The sequence below is a fragment of the Chelonoidis abingdonii genome, chromosome 2, assembly GCF_003597395.2.
Source record: "Chelonoidis abingdonii isolate Lonesome George chromosome 2, CheloAbing_2.0, whole genome shotgun sequence".
NCBI lineage: Eukaryota > Metazoa > Chordata > Testudines > Testudinidae > Chelonoidis > Chelonoidis abingdonii.
The window spans coordinates 263,716,587-263,735,605 of NC_133770.1; the positions used below are offsets into that span (position 1 = coordinate 263,716,587).

The 19,019-nt window shown below is 43.9% G+C and overlaps 1 protein-coding gene across 1 annotated transcript; it reads right to left on the reverse strand.

Annotated features, from left to right (window-relative positions):
* Positions 1–9,189: 9,189 nt before the first annotated feature.
* Positions 9,190–17,664, reverse strand: ZNF706 (zinc finger protein 706). Its single transcript, XM_032779721.2, has 4 exons — positions 17,506–17,664; positions 12,699–12,835; positions 10,152–10,259; positions 9,190–9,495 (listed from the first exon to the last, which is right to left on the reverse strand). Exons 1-3 carry the CDS (start codon positions 17,633–17,635, stop codon positions 10,164–10,166), a joined length of 363 nt encoding a protein of 120 aa, XP_032635612.2. The 5' UTR covers positions 17,636–17,664; the 3' UTR covers positions 9,190–9,495; positions 10,152–10,163.
* Between the last annotated feature and the right edge of the window lie 1,355 nt (positions 17,665–19,019).

The following is a 19,019-nucleotide window of genomic DNA, read 5'->3' on the forward strand; positions in this document are numbered from 1 at the left end:
ACTTATGCTAAACAATCTGTTCCACCTTGTATTTAGCTGTGATGCTCTGAATACATTTCCCAGACCTAAGAGCAGCTCTGTGTGAGTTCATCTCTTTCAGTAACTGGACTGGAGATAGGAGCCCCCTGAAGGGATGCTTTCCTTGAAATCCTTTTCCAGTTCATTTGATCTGATAACCATATCCCTTCCCAACAAGCATAGGTGCCAATTTTTGGATCCCTCCCCAAATCCCCGCCCCAGCCCTGCCTCTGCCTCGAGCGTGCTGCGTTCCTCCTCCTCCTCTCCCTCCCTCCCAGCACTTGCCATGTTTTGCAGCGCAAGTGCTGGGAGGGAGGGAGGAGAAGCAGGACGCGGTGGAATGCTCAGGGGAGGAGGTGGAGGTCGAGGTGAAGTGGGGCGGGGGTGGAACAGGGAGCTGACTGTGGGTGCAGAGCACCCACCAATTTTTCCCTGTGAGTGCTCCAACCCTGGAGCACTCATGGAGTTGGTGCCTATGCCAACAAGTACCTGCACTGGACATCTGCCATGGGTTTTACATACTAACCTGCCTGTTACCCTCTCCAGGTCCCAGACCTGCTGTGGGGAAAAGGAAAAAACCCACCCCACCTCAGCTAACCTAGCAGAAAGGGAAAAATTCTTTCCCATCTCCCAAAGAAAAGGGTGACTAGGTTAACACCCACAGTGAGTCCGGAGCATACCTGGTCCTTTTACAGATTTCATGGGTGAGCTGCTAGCCCGACCCAGATAAGAGAGGGATTTTCCATGACTGCACGAGGTATAAATACCCCCACATACTCTTCCAGCTAGCAGAAAGGACAGTGCCCTACCCCTGACCTCTTCCAGCTTCATCCTTCTCTTCTTTCCTGCTCTGTCTCTGTAAACATCTCCCCACCCCCACCAGTACCCATAGTAAGGAAAAGGCTCCCTTAAAGAAGGCAAGAACCTTTTTCCCTCTGGAAAGCCAGACAAGGGCTCACCACACCAATGCTCCAGGGAGCACAATTTCAGTCAATAAAGGCAGTGTTTACTTAGTGCCAGGGCTTAGCCCTGGCACCTCTGAGCTCCTGGGTAGCAGTCACCTCTCTCTGGCCACCCAGCCGTGCAGAGCTGCTACCAGCAGCAGCACGGAAGTAAGAGTAGCAATACACTATGCCATGCCATCCTTACTTCTGAGCTGCTGCTTCCTTCAGAGCTTGGCACTCAGCTGCCCAGCTTGAGCCCCTCTTTCATTATAAATTAGGCACTGAATAAAGGCAACCTAGTTCATTGTATTGTCTAAGCAGGATTCTCTAACCTGCTTGAGATCTAAAATCAGCAACACCTTGTAGAGATGTGCTGGGGAAGGATTCCTTCTGGCTGTTGGGCCCATTGCTGGTCTTTGCTTTGGCTGAGTTTACATGTTCCTGTCCTTTTGTACTCTCCTCTTAACTTGAATCTGTTTCAATGAGCATTTTTTGTTTGTTTTCTTCCTCAGTTCATTGAAGATGGAGCACTCTCCCCTTAAGGTATGTCTACACTGCAATCAAACACTTGCAGTTGGCCTGTGTCAGCTGACTCAGGCTCACAGGGCTCAGATTGCAACGTAGATGTTCAGGTTCAGGCTGGAGTTTGGGCTCTGGGACCCTCCTCCCTCATGGGGTCCAAGAGCCTGGACTTCAGCTGGAGCCCAGACATCTACACTGCAATTTATAACCCTGCGAGCACTGCAAGCTGAAGTTAGCTGACATAGGCAGCTGAAGGAGTTGTACGGCAGTGTAGACATGTTCTTAGGGGCTTGACTAGATTCACATTAACAGCATTTGTTCTCTACTGACACATTTCTTTCTGGGCTGGTCTCAGTAACTTATTCAGTTCATGGTTATGCACTTGGAAACAAATTCTTGAAATATTTGAAAGTTTCTTTACTGACAGTAATGGCTCTTTGCATCAATTTGAAATTCTACTTTGTCTCTTCAGTCTATTTTCTGAAATATCAATTCCATGCCCCCAGTGCAGTACTGAGTTTAGGCCAGTGCTGAGCCCCAGCACCTCTAAACTTGCTGCATCGGTTATGAAATCACTTATAATATTTGGCTATGTTTGATTGGTGCATGTCATTTAATTTGTGTATTCATTTTAGATTTGTACCCAAAGAAGTGAACTGTGAGTGCAAGTTTAAAAACAGAAGCTTATCTTTGACAGGGCAAGGGGTGGGGGGAGGAAGAGAGAGAGAACCAGGCACAAAAATGTTACTCTCTTTTATGACTTAAGATTTATCAGAGACTTTGCCAGGTAATAGCAGTTTTATTGTTTTCTTTATTTGGCATTTCTTATTGCATCCCTTAAGAATAAACTTTAGGTGGTGGGTGTTGTGTCTGTCCTTGAGAAAAATATCTTTTGTGGATGCCACAAAACACACAAACTCTTGGAGAAACACTTAAGGTACTTTCCCTCTTGAATAGATCATGGCCATCATTAATGATCAATCCTGAGTTCTTACAGCTTAAAAACAAACATTTTACATAAGGAAATACACATACTTATTCATACTGCAGTAGTGCTTAGGGGCCCCAGTCAGGGATCGGGGCCCCATTGTGTCAGACACCCTGCAAAAAGAAAATCAGATCTCACTGGGTTGGGGGAGGATACATGACACCTAGGCCCTGTGAAATCATGCACTGAGTCCATGAGAGAGTATTAAGTTAGACAATTCCTAAATTTGATTTAAGTCTTTAGTCCATCTTTTCAGTTATGGCTTGTGAAATATGCCAAATGTGCCCTTGTTCATTCTGAATGGGTGTCCTCAGGTCAGCTTCCCAAGTCATGTTTCACACAACATTGTGTAAAAATGAAATTAGGGATTAGTACAACTATTTCTCTCATGTACCATAAACATGACAGTTTGTGTCTTCTTTGGGGTAAGGAGCTTGCTTGAATTAATCCTTGTAAATTACAGAAGACATTACATCTAATTCGTAGAAACCTGACAAAGTAGTTGGGGGAGAGGTTGAATGGAAATTTTACAAGGTTAACAGAGCTATTGCCTTTCTGTGTTTGTCAAATGCAGAAATATCTAAATACATGTAGTGATCATGGTTGCTTGATGTATGGTTCAAAAAGTTATTCTCTCTTCAGAGTTTAGAGAATATTGTATTATTAAAGTCTGACTCTGCACCTAGTGAAGTCAATGGCAAAACTCAATGATTTCAGTGGTGCAGGATCAAACTCTTACTTGGAAAGAAATGTAACCACAAAGCATGAGCCAGGTTTGAAGACATCCTAGCTGAAGTTAAAGGGTTTTCTTCAATACCAAATTGCAAAGCTGTGTTCACAGTCTTTCAGGTGACCCTACAAGGATTTACATTAGCAAAATATAGCTCACTCTTGTATCAAATATATTAAGTGAAAACAAACTATAGAATTTCTTCAAGGAGGCATGTCCTTGGATAAAATATTTCTTAGCTCCCTTCAAAAAAACCCTCTATATGGCTCATTTACAAGAGCCAACAGGAGTACTGCAGAATCCATTTACAAAAGAAACCAAACCATAAATAATACTTAGAGTATAAGTATTACAATATTTATAACACTATAAAATTGTTAAATAAGCTAAACATAACTCCTAAGTAAGAAACTTGGCAAACCAAAACTATTTAGTTTAATAATACAAAAACTTCTTCCTCGACTAAGATGAGGAGTTTTACCATTCTTAACTCCTGTAAGAAGAAAAAACCACACTTCCATTCACAAGCAAGTTATTCTATTCAGGTTCTTACACTGCACCCATTTCCAGATACCTGATACAAGTTACAACATGGAGCACAATGGCACCTTTGTCTCTAAAGTGTAACCACGATACAAATAGTAATTTATCATAATTGCATTCAGAACTCCACAAGCCACCACAATATTAGCAAACATTTTAAAACGTTCTCCAATAGACAAATTAACTATTCTTTTGGTTGGAAAAAGACTGATACCCATTTTTTTCATCCTTAAGATGAAGATCCATAAATACCTCAAAGTAAAACATGCTTTTCAAAGTTTTATTCAAAAACATCAAATGACTATTACACTGTGTGTGTGTGGAAATGATTGATATAACAGCAACTGGTATTTTAAGATACATCAGGAATTAAATAGATTTAAAAAAGAAAACCCTACTCTCTTCAAGCAGAGAATAAGTTGTGTATAATTAACTATTTACATTCTAGTTCTCCCAGTGTACTAGGACTGTACAAAACACTTAGGAAGGCTTGGTTTGTGCCCAATTCAAAGGGTAGAGGAGAGAGACACAACATACAAACACAATAGGGAAGGTAATGACTGGCCATAACTTGATATTAGCATTTATTATATAAATTACTCCATTTCCCCTCAGTTGTAAAATCATTACTTGGTTAATTTGCTATAAGCATCCTGGTAGAACTAGACCTTTCTGGGAGTGGTGGGGCAGATTTAGCATGAGGAGAAGGTAGAAGACTTGGAGACCAATTAGGAAAGACATTTCATGCCTAAGGAGTGGCATGGAAGAAGGCATACAGATGGCTGTGGGGGAGACAGACAAGTGATGTACTGAGGCTGATGACACCAGTTCCTTCCACGCTGCTGACAAGTGAAAGAAAGAAGGATGGGTAAGTAGGAAGGGGTAAGTTTATGCAGGGCTTTGAAAGCTAGAGGAGGGATTTAAGTAAATATGGCATAATGACATACAGAGAATGAAATTAGAACTACATTTAATTCAGATTCTGAACAAATCAGTGCTATGCAGCATTTGAGAGTACAACATAACTGCTACCGAAGACACAACAGATTAGAACAGTCTTGTCTAGGATGCATTCTCTTGCTCTGCAAATACTCTCATACCCCATACTCCTTTGTATGTTGAAATTTAGCCATACCCAGCATGTAGAGTAAACGCTTAGCACAGCTTAAACCTTTGTGGGAAAGTTTGCAGCTTTGACTTTTTTTTTTTATTATTATTTGCCATAGATTTTTATCATAGTAAAGTGTTTATGGCTTTAATACCTCTTACAGTGGAAAAAAAACATTGAAGGAGAAAGAGGTAGGGCAATCATGTAAACTGCTCTTCTACTTGATTTATTTGACCCGATACCACCTCAAGGGCAGTGTGTTGATGCTGTAGCCCTCTCTGCACTGGCTCCGAGATCCACCTTTAGAGAACTGAACGTTGTTGCAGCTAAACCTGTTATCAAACATACGCTGGCTCCCTGCCTTGCACAGGGCCAAGCTGTTAGAAACATTTTTAAAGGCATGATCAGAGCCTGGTTTTAATATAGTTTAAGCAGAGTTTGTGTCAGTCCAGACTGGAGGACCAAATTAGGAAATAAAGCACCATAACTAAAATTTAGGCTGTTTAGAAGTCAATAAAATTAGGATCATCTTCTGCATAAGCAAAATTCTTGTGATAATTTACATGCTCACCACTGGCAGCTAAGCACATGGAAGACACTTCAGCCATGTTCACACTAGCCAAGTTTTTCCAAGGACTAGTGATTTTGAAATGTCTATAGAAGAGGTTTATTTTTAGAGAATAGGTGCTCAACACTTTTGAAAAATCAGACCTCAAATTAAGTTGTCGCAGGCTTGACCTATAAAATTGAAGCATCCAAAAATCACTAATAACTTTTCAAAGCTTGAAACCCCATGGAAAAGTTTTAAAACATGATTTTGGGCACCAAAGTTTTTTAAAAACAGAAACCCCACAGCTCTCTGTTAATGCAGACAGACATATCCAGATCATTTTAAAACAGTTGTTGCTAGCAAAACTTCAGCTACAGCATAGACAGGGCCTTTAATATCCTTTTTGAATGATGGGACCTCTCTGGAGATACCACTGAATATGTAATAATTACACCAAATGTGTAAACCCAGAATGGAGAAGCCTACAACACTTGGCTGAAGGTACAGCCATTGCAAAAATGCCTTAAAGCAGTAGCTCTCAAACTTTTTTAATGGGGACCCCTTTCATGAAGCAAGCCTCTGAGTGTGACAGCCTCTCCACCCCTCAATAAATTAAAAATACCTTTCTAATATGTAACACTATTATAAATGCTGGAGGCAAAGCAGGGCTTGGGGTGGAGGTTGACCACTCACAACCCCCCATAGAATAACCTTGTGACCCCCTGAGGGATCACAAGCCCCAGTTTGAGTACCCATTTAACCCCTGCCTTAAAGGGGTCTAACTAGCCAGTGGGCTCTAGTACAAAAACACTTTGCAGTAGTGAACTGAGTAGACATAAAGCAAGTTGACCCTTTACTCTGTATTCTTTAAGTAGTCAGCATGCTGGACAGAACTTTCTGATTTAAATGGTGTAAGTATTCAAATCTTTACTACACTTTGACATTGAATTGATAAACATTGCAACTTGTCAATCTTCACTATGCTACATTTTTTAGATCTGCATTAGAACTTAACTCATGTTTAAATAAGATCTGTAAATTCTATTTTTTGCATAATTTTAGTGACATTGTATTGTTTCAACAAAAGTAAAACTTGGAGGAACCCAGATCTTCATCACTATATAACTTTCAAATATAACTAACGCTCTTGGTCAATCTTGCAGTGAAGAGCACTCTGCTTCACAGGAGAATTAAGAGATAGGGAAGTCTCCAAAGAGATTGCCAGAACATTGCACAAAACACAAATACTGCTTTGTTAAGGTTACATATGAACTGTTCTTGATTTTTTTTTTTTTTTTTTTTTTTTGCTGCAGAGAGATTCTTCCACATCCTCAATGGTAGGCCTCTAAAGGTGAGAAAGCAGTCCCTGCATAGAAGTCAGCCAGCCTTGCAGGATGAAGGTGGGAAGTTTGCCCTGCAACAGCTACTTTTTGTAGCTGGATAGCTTCAAGATTTAGAACCAGCATAAATTTAATAAAAATACAGGAACACTTGATTTTAACAGGCAGGAAATATCACATTTTACACTTTAGGTTTTTTAACTTACTCTTTAATCAGACACAGTACAATGCACAATTGTGTCTTTTTAGCCAGAGTTAACAGGGTGCCATCCACAAAGTTAGATGTGAGGAGACGAAACTCCCCTATTCCTTACCCCACACACAACTCTTTAAAGCCATACATTGAGTATTTGCAGACAATACTAAATGAGGATAATTCCCCCACTAGTCCTGCATTCTCCCCATACTTTTAGGTTCAATTTATGAGAAAATGTTACAGTATTTCAGATTGCAACAGCTATAAATAGGGAGTTTATTAGTGTATAAAACTGAAGATCACCCTGGCCTTTACCAGTATCAACTGATGGTTATGTAGTTATCACACAGTTTTCAAAATGCAATAAAATTCTTAAGTAGTTTAATTTGTCCTACCAGTATGTCGTCACTTTCCAGCCACCTTATTTGATCATTAACTACGTTTGCTACACAATCTGTAAATTAAAGCAACAAAAACATGTCTTTCAGCTTAGGGCTTTTTTGGGGGTAAGGATGCATCCCAGAACCTTCTCCTGAGAAAAACCAGGCTACCAAATATCAATCAATCAATGTAAGGAACATTTCGTTCAGGGTATACTCATCTTATTTTTTGATGACATTACAGTATGAGAACATTTAGGTACCCCTCAGCAACAAGTTGAAAGGCAGATTTCTTGTCTTGTGGGAGACAGGCTGTCAGAATGAAGTTATTGAATTAACTTCTAACATTAAGAAAAAATGAAGGACTACATTCTAATGATGTCAGTACTAGTGCAGTACTGGATTATTTTCAGCAGACAAACAGGGCACCTATAAAAGTTCAGTGGTATACAGATTATGTCAGAGTGGGTATATTACAATGAAACTTTAGGCCAAAGTGAACATTTACAGAGAGATACAACTTAACGTCACAGTAAGGAGGATGGGAGGCTAGCCTGACACAAGTAATTCATTAAAAGGGAAAGTGGACATAGAAAGAGGCTGTATTTGACTTGATACACCAAAAATACCACTTATTTCACGTGAATTTCATTAAATCAAAGAATGTATTTAACACGTACCAACGGTTACTTGGTCTGTCAGAAATAAGAGATTAGTTATTGCGGCTGCAGTTTGTTGTAACCAGTTTCTCAGCAATTCACAGCATTTCCCCTCTGTCTAACCAATTTCAGAAGGTCTGTTCTTTGGCAGTACCACCTCAAATATCTTTAGGATGGCTACTACTGTATATCGCAGACCTTCCAGCACAATTCAAATACACCAGTTTTAGACTCCCCCCCCTCTGAGATTAGAATCAAGGCCATGATACACTTTATGAAGGTTAATCTGTCCTCAAGTGCTCTCATCTAATGGTTTCAGGTAAAGCTTAAAATTTTCCCTGGTAATGTTGATAAGTCAGGACTGATTTAAGTTTAACTGGAAGTGATGTAGCTAGTCAATCATTTGGCTTGTGTACTTTCCAACAGGCTTATTTTAAAGTTAATTGTCAAATAAGTAGATCATTAGGAGTTTGACTACTTTGCACACTTCTTGAAAAAAGTTGCGACTAAGATAGCCAGACACTTTGGAGGGCAGGGGGTGAAACACATGGTTCACTACTCATGTGCATTTACAATCTTTCCAACTGAATTTTACAATGAAGAGCAGAGTTACTTTAAGTTGATATAGCATTTGTGAACATTATTCAGATAAGCATGTCCAGAAATATTAAATTCTATTGTGTCTCAGTTTTGCCAGCCATCTACTAAACATTAAGGTTCACTTGTCTAACAAGAGTCTCGCCAGTGCATGAATAGAAGGAACAAGTTCTCTGACAGCAAAGGAGACCTGTTCTAAATGGCTTGTAGTACCCACCTTTCCTAACAAACAGAACAAAAGAAGAAGAAGAAAAAAAAAAAAAAAAAAAAAAAAAAAAAAAAAAAAAAAAAAAAAAAAAAAAAAAAAAAAAAAAAAAAGAGAGGAAGTCCCATAATTCTGATGCAGCTTCTAAGTTGGCTATACCTCTTGAGTCAAGAAATTAAATTTTAGTAACCGAGCTCAAGCAGGCAGAACATTGGAAAGTAAACATAAGCAGTTCCCCTCTTAGGTTAGCTTCAGCTCAGCTTATTGTAATGCACATTACTTTCAGTGGAATGAAACTGCTCACGTTTCTGGCAGGATGGAGAGAATTCCACTTTGTTCTCATTAGGATTTTATAAGGCAGATAATGTGGAAAGTTGAAATAGAACTTCTACAAGCATTTAACCTGTGATATTGTAAAAATCAAAATACTACTTTATTAAATGAGTTATTTTACACAATATGAACATCAGTATAATTACAATTGTAAAAAATGTTTATAACAAGTATGGACTGGTTTTCAGGATTTCCAAATAGGGCACAACTGTACATTTACACAGAATCGTCTTTGCATGAAGCTCAAGAGGGAACAGCATAAAAATATGAATGTTTCTGTAACCCTTTCATTTTTGCTGATCAACAGTTTGTTAGAAAAGCAGCTGCAGATTTGTTATGTAAGATCTGACTGTGGACAAGTCAATAGGTGCCATGAATTCACCTATAAAAAAACAAAACAAGAATTCAGTTAAACTGAACTGTTGCACAACACTGCTATAACTACTGCTTAGCTTCCAATCAATGAGAAGTGATACTGAATTAATTATGAACCAAAGGGTGTTTGCCCTTAAACCTATAATCAATGGTTTAGCTACCCTGCAAATATTCTCAAAAAATTAGTATCTACAGAAATACTCTCTCTACCCAAGCCAAACAGTATATTTTTTTATGTTGTGTAACAAAGTCTAAACATTTAGTCATGTGCTCAACAGCTCTAACTTCATTAAGTCTTGTATGGCAAGAAGGAAATAAAGTATCCTTTGAAAAAATAATGTATGCTTCTAATCTAAACACCTGAATAACACTTCACATTCATTAGTTTGTATCAACCCCATGGGCAAGCATCTCACTGAGCATTATATCTTTTCTTTAAGTTAGTATCAGTGGACCAATCAAGGACCAGGCCTCCTGCTGCTGCAGTAAGTGTGAGAAGCAACTTCATCACTACTAGTGATCTGAGAATGTGTTTTTAGTTTCAAGCTAACTAACTTCAGAGAAAATGAAGTAATTCTCAGATAGCCAGTGAGCAAGGCTAATTCACTATGATGATAAACAGTACAACTCAGATTTAGTTTTAAAAAAAGCATATGTAATGACCTGTGAACAACTTTATGCCTGAACATCAGCCAATTCTGGAGGAAGTGGAGTCTTAGGATGCTTGCTCTCAAAGTGCTGTTTGAAGGTCTTGGGGTCCGGCATTTGTGTCTGATTTAAAAAAAAAAAATTATCTTTATGTATGGCAGAAGAGTATTAGGTAAAATCTTTACACTGCACTGTTCTCCCCATTTCAAACCTTAATTTTCTTCACCAAGGTCAACACAGGGCTTGACTTGTCTCATTTATGAATGCAACATATGTATATAATTACCAATCTTAGTGCCATAGTACTTCCAGCAGACAGGCTATCAAGATGCTACTGTGCAATACTATGCTAGTTTTAGAGAATCTCTGGCTCTATATTAACTACAATCCTGATTTTTAACTCTTGTTTTCAGCATATCATCATCATATACTTGTTTTATGCCATCTGTCAAGAATGCACTGAAAGATGTGTGCTCATTTTTATTAGAAACCTCCTTGCAGACATCAAGTTTATTCAATCTAGGATTTTACAAAAATTATGTGAGAAGCCTACTCCCTTCAAAACTCAGCCAAAGGATAAATATCTATCTTGTATGGAACTATGAAGCCAATTCATTTTTTATGGCTTCACTGGTACACTGAGGCCCAAAGAGTTGTTTGCAGTCTCTTACACATTCCTTCTAGAAATGTGTACACTGCAACTTCCGATTGCATTAGTAGGAAAGCTGGCATATTTTGCAGAAAAGAATGGGGGTGCATGCATCTGAGTGAGCAGTCCTCTATTGTGAAGCTTTCCATTGCAGTTTAGTACAAGTGACAGGTCTGTTCTAAGACTGGCCCTTTAAATGAATGCACTCTAAGAGGAAAGGCAGGATTCAGGAGAGTCAGTCAGGAGGAAAGTCAGAATCTGATTAGGTGCTTAAATTTCTGTTCTCTTGTCAAGACAATTACTCTGGCAGAAATACATAACTATTTATTAAACCCTGGCTACAGCTCTTAGCATCATGCTCAACAGTATCAGCCATCAACGGTGGCGAGTCAGGAGCATCTTTTCATTTATAGATTAAGTAAAATACACAGCAGAAAAGTGGTCTCAGACCTCTAGAGAAGCCTTGTACTGATTACCAACTGCAAACATGAAAACTTGCAATTAAGGAGTCTGAAACCACTGGTCTACAAGGTGCTGATCTTTTACATGTAATCACAGGAAGCTATCTGTATAGCTAAGGTTATACAGCCCAACAAAGTAATAGGGTTTCATATTATATGCACATAAACTACAAATATGCCTGGAGCAACTAGCCAGTTAACGCACTACACCTCTACCCCAATATAACACGGTCCTCAGAAGACAAAAAAAAAAAAAATCTCACTGCATTCTAGGTGAGACCGCGTTATATCAAACTTGCTTTGCCCCACCCATTCCTTGTTCCCTGACCACTCCCTCCAGAGACCCCTATCCCTAATCACCCCCAGGATCCCCCCCAACCCCGGTGTCTGCTCCGACTCCTATCCACCCTCTTCCCCTGCCCCGCCCAACAGGCATTCACCAGCAGCAGCAGGAAGCAGAGCAGCCTAGCCCATCCCCTCCACTGAGCCAGCTCCCAGCCGCGGCGCTCCACTTCCCGCCGTTGGCAGGTTCAGGGAGGTTGGGGAAGGATGCTCCACTCCCCCCCCCACCCCCCACACTCACCTGCAATGGGAAGCAGAGCGATGTGACCCCAGCATGCTCTGCTTTCCTTGGCCCGGCTCCAGCTGTGTCGCTGGGTGACGGCTGGAAAAAGGTCCTGCACTCACCTGCGGTGAGAAGTGGAGCACCACGGCTGGGAGCTGGCAGAGTGGAGCTGACTGGGGCTGAGCTGCTCCACTTCCTGCCACCGGTGAGTACAGGGAAGTTGGGGAAAGGACGTCCTCCGCACTCACCAGCAGTGGGAAGCGGAGCGATGCGGCCCCAGCCCGCTCCACTCTGCTACCTCCCAGCTGCGGTGCTCTGCTTCCTGCCACAGGTGAGTGCGGGGAGGTTGGGAAAGGACGCCCCCCGGATTCACCTGCGGCGGGAAGCGGAACGCTGTGGCTGGGAGCTGGTGGAGTGAAGTGGGCTGGGACCGGGCTGCTCTGCTTCCACCACTGCTGGTGAGTGCAAGGGGGAATCCCTTCCCCAAGTCCCCTCCCCCAAGCAACACAGCTGGGGCCAGGGTAAGGAAAGCAGAGCAGGCTGCTCCCAGTCCCCCGCTAATTGCCTGGGCTACTCTGGGACTGCGGGGCCCCCAAAAGTGCCCTCCCACAGCTCCTGCCCCTCAGACCCTGGGGGCGGGCCCCCTGACCACCCCTGAGGCCCTATGCCCCTTATTGAACCCCTCGGCCCCAGCACCCTTAACGCGCTGCTCAGAGCGGCATGTCAGAGCTTTACTATGTTGTATGTGAACCCGCGTTATATCCGCATAGAAGTGTATTACCACAGAAATATTTACTTTGTGGTTTCCACAACTTCTTCCTATAAAAGTCCTACTCTAGACTGGAAGAGTTGCCCACTGTAATGCTTTGTCTTCTGCTCCCCCTTACCCTACAAACAGTGCAGGTATATATTAAGGCAGCCTTGGCTGCAGCCTTCTGATCATGTCCTTGTTTCTTTTTCTGTCCAGCTTGCTTTTTGGCATTTTTCTGCTGCGACTGAATCTTCTGCTGTCCACGAGCCATATCTACAAACAAAGAAGGATGTTTAGTCTAAGTGAGAAAGCCTGTTTTGGCTACCGACTCAGAAGGTATCCTTATGAGCAAAGAGTCATATACTCTCTCCATATGGTCTACTCAATTCACATGAGGCAGACACATGGACATCTCTGTTCAGGTTCCTTGTGTAAATACCTCTGTACTCCAAGTACTTTTTTATATGAAAAGTGGTTAGTAGGTTCCATTCTAAAGCTTCCTCCTAAATAACACTTCAAAGCCCATCTTTTAGAGGTATTTTCAGTGGATAAACAATAAAACCAATTTGTTTCCCCTTTATATGCACATTTTCTAATTCCCACCCAGGTAAAAAAGTTCAGGTTTAAAAGATCTCACTTTGGTTTAATCAATTGATTTTCTAAGCAATAAAGCCCTAAACATTTCCAGATGAAACCTGAATTGGGCCATGGGTGTCAAGACAGCGATTACTGAACTGTTGTCCATGGATCACTGGTTTCTATGGAGCACTTGCTAGGGGTCTGAATAAAGCAAAGTAACATGGTGCTGCCTCTCCCTAATGCAAGCTGGAGCACAGGACTATAAAATCAGATCTAACGGAGCCAGGCTAGCTGCCTCCATCAAAAGCCACTACTACGTATAGAACAGGGGTCAACAACCTTTCAGAAGTGGTGTGCCGAGTCTTCAATTATTCACTCTAATTTAAGGTTTCATGTGCCAGTAATACATTTTAATGTTTTTAGAAGGTCTCTTTTTCTAAGTCTATAATATATAACTAAACTATTGTATGTAAAGTAAATAAAGGCTTTTAAAACATTTAAGAAGCTTCATTTAAAAGTAAATTAAAATGCAGAGTCCCCCGGACCAGTGGCCAATACCCAGGCAGTTCGAGTGCCACTGAAAATCAGTTTGCGTGCAGCCTTCAGCACACATGCCATAGGTTGCCTACCCTGGTATAGAATGACAAGAGCTGTCCTCCAGGACTGAAGTCATCCACCATCAGGGAAAGATGTCTGAGACATGGGAATAGGATAAATGGACAGTGTATATAGTGGAGCAGGTATTTCATGGAAAACTTGCTTCCAAATTTCTACTTTACTTGCTAATTCCTCATCTAAAGTATTTTTTTTTTAAATCTGATGTTTATTTGTATTGCAGAAGTATCTGGAAACCCAGTCCCACAGTGGTAGTCACTACATGAATATAAAAAGACAGTCCATGCCCTAAAGTTTTTACAGTCCATGTAATTCTAGAGCTACCATCTGTAAAAAAGGATTATGAAGTCAGAAGGTGAGGGAAAAAAAGCATGAAGTGAAAATTCCATGCAAGTTTTCTTAGAAAGAAGATGCAGAAATGCAATAGATTTCTTACGTTCAACAACTTCCATGAAATAGATTTTTGTTTAAAAGAATCTAAGGAGCCAGTTTTAACTATTTCTGAACCAAAACTATTTAAAGAAAAGCTATAGTGATTTTATTGCATTAAATAAAAACAAATACATACTACATTAGTAATGAGTTTTCAGGATGTTAGAAAGACCTGTCACAATTTCACTATTAATGGTTTCAACTGAAACTGTCATTAAACTGATACATGCTATACTCCTGGGGGAATTCGATGCCAGTGCGCACACACAGAATTCATGGCCCTCTGCAGATTTGTTTGCTTGCCTGCAGAAAAGAGATTGACAGGGAAGCAAAGGGAAGCCGCAAAAGCAGTCATGCACTCATCCCCAGAATGGTGGGTGTGTCGTTTTGGGTGCCCAGAGCAGCCAGCAGTGAAGTAAATCACCATGGTGTGTGGGTGGGGGGTGGGGGAGAAGAGAGCTAGGGATGCCCTGGCCAGTGGCTCTTTCCCTGTGCCAGGCTCAGCTGCTAATCCTGACTGGGCAAGGACTGGATTTCCTTTTTTCCCTGCAAGGAGTGGCTGGGCCCAGGCCAGACGCCCCCCTCAGAAACCTCCCCATGGCTGCAGGAAACTCCACACTGCCCTTCCCCTGCTCGCCCATCTGCCAAACCCCTAATGCATCCAGAGCCCCCTGTACCCAGACCCACACTCCCCCTGTGCTTCACCCCCACATCCTCCCACACACCCATAACCTCTAGCACCGGAACCCCCTCCCCCTGAGGTTTCCCCCTGCTGAGCCCCACCTCCTCAGCATCTAGACCCCCACCCCTGCACCCAGACCACCTCCTGCTGAACCTCACCTGCTCCTGGACCACTCAGAGCCCTGCCCCACCCAGTCCTCCCCACCGAGCCTCACCCCCTTGCACCCCAATCCTTCTCAGATATCCCCACATCCAAACCTCCACCTCACTGAGCCTTACCCCCTGCATCCAGAGCCCCCCTGCAAGCAGACCCCCACCAAGCCCCATCTCCTTGTACTTGGATCCCTACCCCCCTGAACCTAGACCAACCCCTGCTGATCCTCACCCACTGCACTCAAACACCCACTCCAATGAGCCTAACACCCCCTACACCCAGATCACCCCCTCCTGCACCCAGACCTCCGTCTTACCCAGCCCCAAGACCCGCTCCTGCTGATCCCCTGCTACCTTCAACAGGACCCCACTGCTGAGTCCCATTGCCCTTGTACCCAGAACTGCCCCCCCCACAAGCCCTTGTGAATCCAGTCACCCCTGCACACACACCCCACACCCAGTGAGCTGCTCACATGCAGACTGCCCCACCCAGAACCTTCTCACCCCAGATCAAGTCCCTCCACACTTGGAACCTACCAGGCTAGCCTGCCTGCCCACACCTGGTGCGGAGGGGCAGGGCCCGAGGGTGTTTCTGGGACAGACCCAGCCCTTGCACTGTGTCAGAGTTGGGCTGCAGCCTCACTGCCAAGTGAAGTGTCATCTCCCACCTCCCTGCAGCCAGTGGCCTACCCCCCCTACTGTCTTGCTGGAACCTCCACATTTATTGACAAATAAAATTTGAAGAATTTTAAAATATTGTGAGAATTTTCAAATGTTTTAGTGCAGAATTCCCTCAGGAGTAGTCCCAGCAAGGGCCTCAGACTGTCTATGTAGCGTACACAAAAGAATGCGCACTTCCTGTTTCAAAAGCAAGGGAGATTAAATCTTCAATTAACTGTAAAAATCTTTACATTTCCTAGTTAATTTAGATACATGAAGTCTTCTATTAAAGGCTGCTCTACACTAGCGTCAAGATTGTTTTAAAACAAACATGGAGAGACTAAAATTCTCTTTAAAACACAAATATCCAGATGTGGGAAACAGAGTGGGTTTTAGTAATGTCAGGAGAAATAACTGAGAACAGTTGCACCTGAATTAAAGAGTGTTACAATAGGTTTTATTTATAGTGTCTTGATATTAGTTTGCTAAAAAGGCCATTAGACAAGCACGCTGGCTTATTATATTGAAGTTGCCCATAAGTATGGAGCTGGGTTGTTTCCCCCCCAGTTAACTAAAAAAGCATTTCTTTGAAAATATTGGGCTTTCAGATTTGGCCCAGCCAGACTTTTAGTTTTAAATATTGTAAATTACACATAATTCCAATATGCAGAATTGAACATTAAGTGTACTGGCAAGCTAAGTATTTCTAACTCACTTGGAATACTACAGTACTGTCACTTTCAGAGTTTGCTTAAAACAATTACATTCAGCCACAACTAAACCAATTCCACATTTCAGAGTTAAAGTAATATATTACGACTGTCCCGTTTTCTTCAACAAAAAAAACAAAAACAAACACACACACACACACACACACCCTTCAAGAACTTAAACTGGCCCAAAATCTTGATTTAATACAGACTTGCAAGACAGGACATAAAAGAAACTTTAAAAAGCTTGTTAGAAGTGTTTAACATTAAAGCAGTCACAGTGAAGTTAGAAGACACAAATGCTAAATAGCACAACTCGATTGACGCCCACAGTATTGCAGTACACCTCATACTAAGTTGTTTTCTTGTAAAACAACAAGGATTGCAAGTAACCAAAACCGGAAAGTCAAACTAGAAGCAGAACGTTCATATCCTGAGACTGGAGAGCAGCAGTTGCTTCCTCTGATACTTTCAGAGGCTACAAATAGGTTAAAAATGTTCAGTTTAGTTTCCAGCAAGATCGCCCAGGGCCCTAGGTTGAAACTCTCTGTGATGAAGCAGAACCAACCTCAGGCAGCAGGAGCAGCAGGCGCCGCCGCCTGGTTTGAGACCGAGAATTCAGTCCGGCTCCGAGCGCGGCGTACAAGCACTTCAACCCCTTCTGGGTGACCCCGGAGGGCCGGGGAGAAGCCAGCGGCTGCAGGGCTCCAAGCTGCGAGTGAGCGCGGCGCCCCCAGCCCGGGACGGGACAGCAGTGGATAAGCCGGGGGCACAGGCACAACGCTGCACTCGGCCGCGCTCCCTGACCCCGGGGCCCAGGCAGGCAGGGACCGGCAACGCGGAGTCCGCCCCCACGGGCAGGTTTCGCCACCGCCCAGCCACCGTGAATGCAGATTTCCTGTACCGGGAGAAGCGCCCCCCCCCCCAGCCCTCAGGCCCGGCCCGGCCCGGGGAACACCCTAGACCCCACCTCAGGCTGCGGCCCAAGGAGATGCCCGGGCCGGGGCCAGCGCGCTCGTGGCCCGCCCGCCGACTGCGGGCCGCCTCTCCCTCATACCCGGGGGAAGGGTCCGGCTCCCGCCTACGGCAGCGCCCTGCAGGGTCCCCGCTTACCCGGACGAGCCCGGCCGGCCCGGGCGCTAGCGAGCAGAGGGGGGAAGGCTCCGTGCGGCCCCTCGCAGCCACGGCCGCCGCCTGCCCGAGAAGAGGATGGAGGAGTCGGCACCCCCCACCAACTGCGCATGCGCGCCGCACTGCCTCCCCCTCCGCGCGCTGGCCAGTGGCGGCGCCGCCCTCTTACATAACGCAGGGGAGGGACTGGGGCCGCCACAGGCACGGGGGCGGAGCCGCAGAACCACCCTCTGGTGCCCGGATGCTGCAGGCTCCCGCTCCCGGGAGGAGCCTGGGACGTTTGCCTCTGTCGGTCCCACCCATTGCGTCGCTCCGCCGGGGACGGGAGAAACGTGCTTCTTGCGCGTGCCCCGAGTGTGCGAGGAGTGGGCCTGAAAATCCCGCCCTGAGCTTGGGGCTTTCATGGAGATAATGGGGGCTTGGCCTCGGCTCGGGTGTCAGAGAGGGGGGAGCCCTCTGCCGAGTCACCTGGGGACGGAGTCGGGGGTAGGTTCCTGGGCCTAAACTTTCAACCATCCCCTCAACAAAATCCGAGCTGGGAATGGGGATACAAGAAGGGGAATCCCTGAGCATGGGAACCCTCTTAACTAGACCGCCTGTTCACGCTCCACAGGCGCCTGTTGCGCTGCCAAATTCTCCATCCCCTTTGGCAGCTGTAAGTGTGCAGATTGTTGAATTCAAATCACCCTTAGCAGCGTTTTAAATAGAGGCAGCTTCATTTCCCCATCAGACATACTGACTGCATCTACACTGAGGATTTGAGGGAAATCTCTCACTGTTGCTCTAGCACCAATGCAGTTCCACTAGTGCTGCTCTGAAAGGCACTTGTGCTCTGGTCTATTGTGCACTGCCATTAAACTGAGACAGGTGCATAGAGGGATACCTTAAAGCACAGAGACATTGGGACTCAAGAATTAAGCTCCCTCTTTCACATAGTGTCTGTCTCACTAACAGTGCCACCCAAATGAGTAAGTCAATTGCAAACGAAACCAGTTCCTGAGTGTCTGTGTGACTCTCATGAGGGCATGTCTACACTGCAACGGAAGGTGACACTGTAGCATGGGTAGGCAAAGCTTGTTCAGGTACAATCTAGCGAGTATGGGTGACTAGTGTAGATACAGAAGCATGGACTAGCAACTAGAGTCCCCTGTGGGCTCATACTCTAGTTGGGCTTCAGCAGAGGCTAGCACGTGGCCATTCTACACAGCAGCTGGGAGATGTAATTCCCAACATGGCTAGAAATACATGTGCTAGCTGTGTTTGAACTAGCACCTAAAAATAGCAGTATGGTCATGTGGGACAGTTAGCCTGAGTTGCTGGGGGTATGTACCCAGGGGGGTTGAGTGGGGTTGTATTCTGGCAGTTAGCCTGAGCCACTGGCCGTGCTGCTGTGACCACACTGCTGTTTTTAGCGTGCTAGTTCAAGCAAACTGCCAGAGTACAATCCTGCCCAACTCCCACTCTGATATCTTGTTGTGGCCATTTGGAAGTGAAGT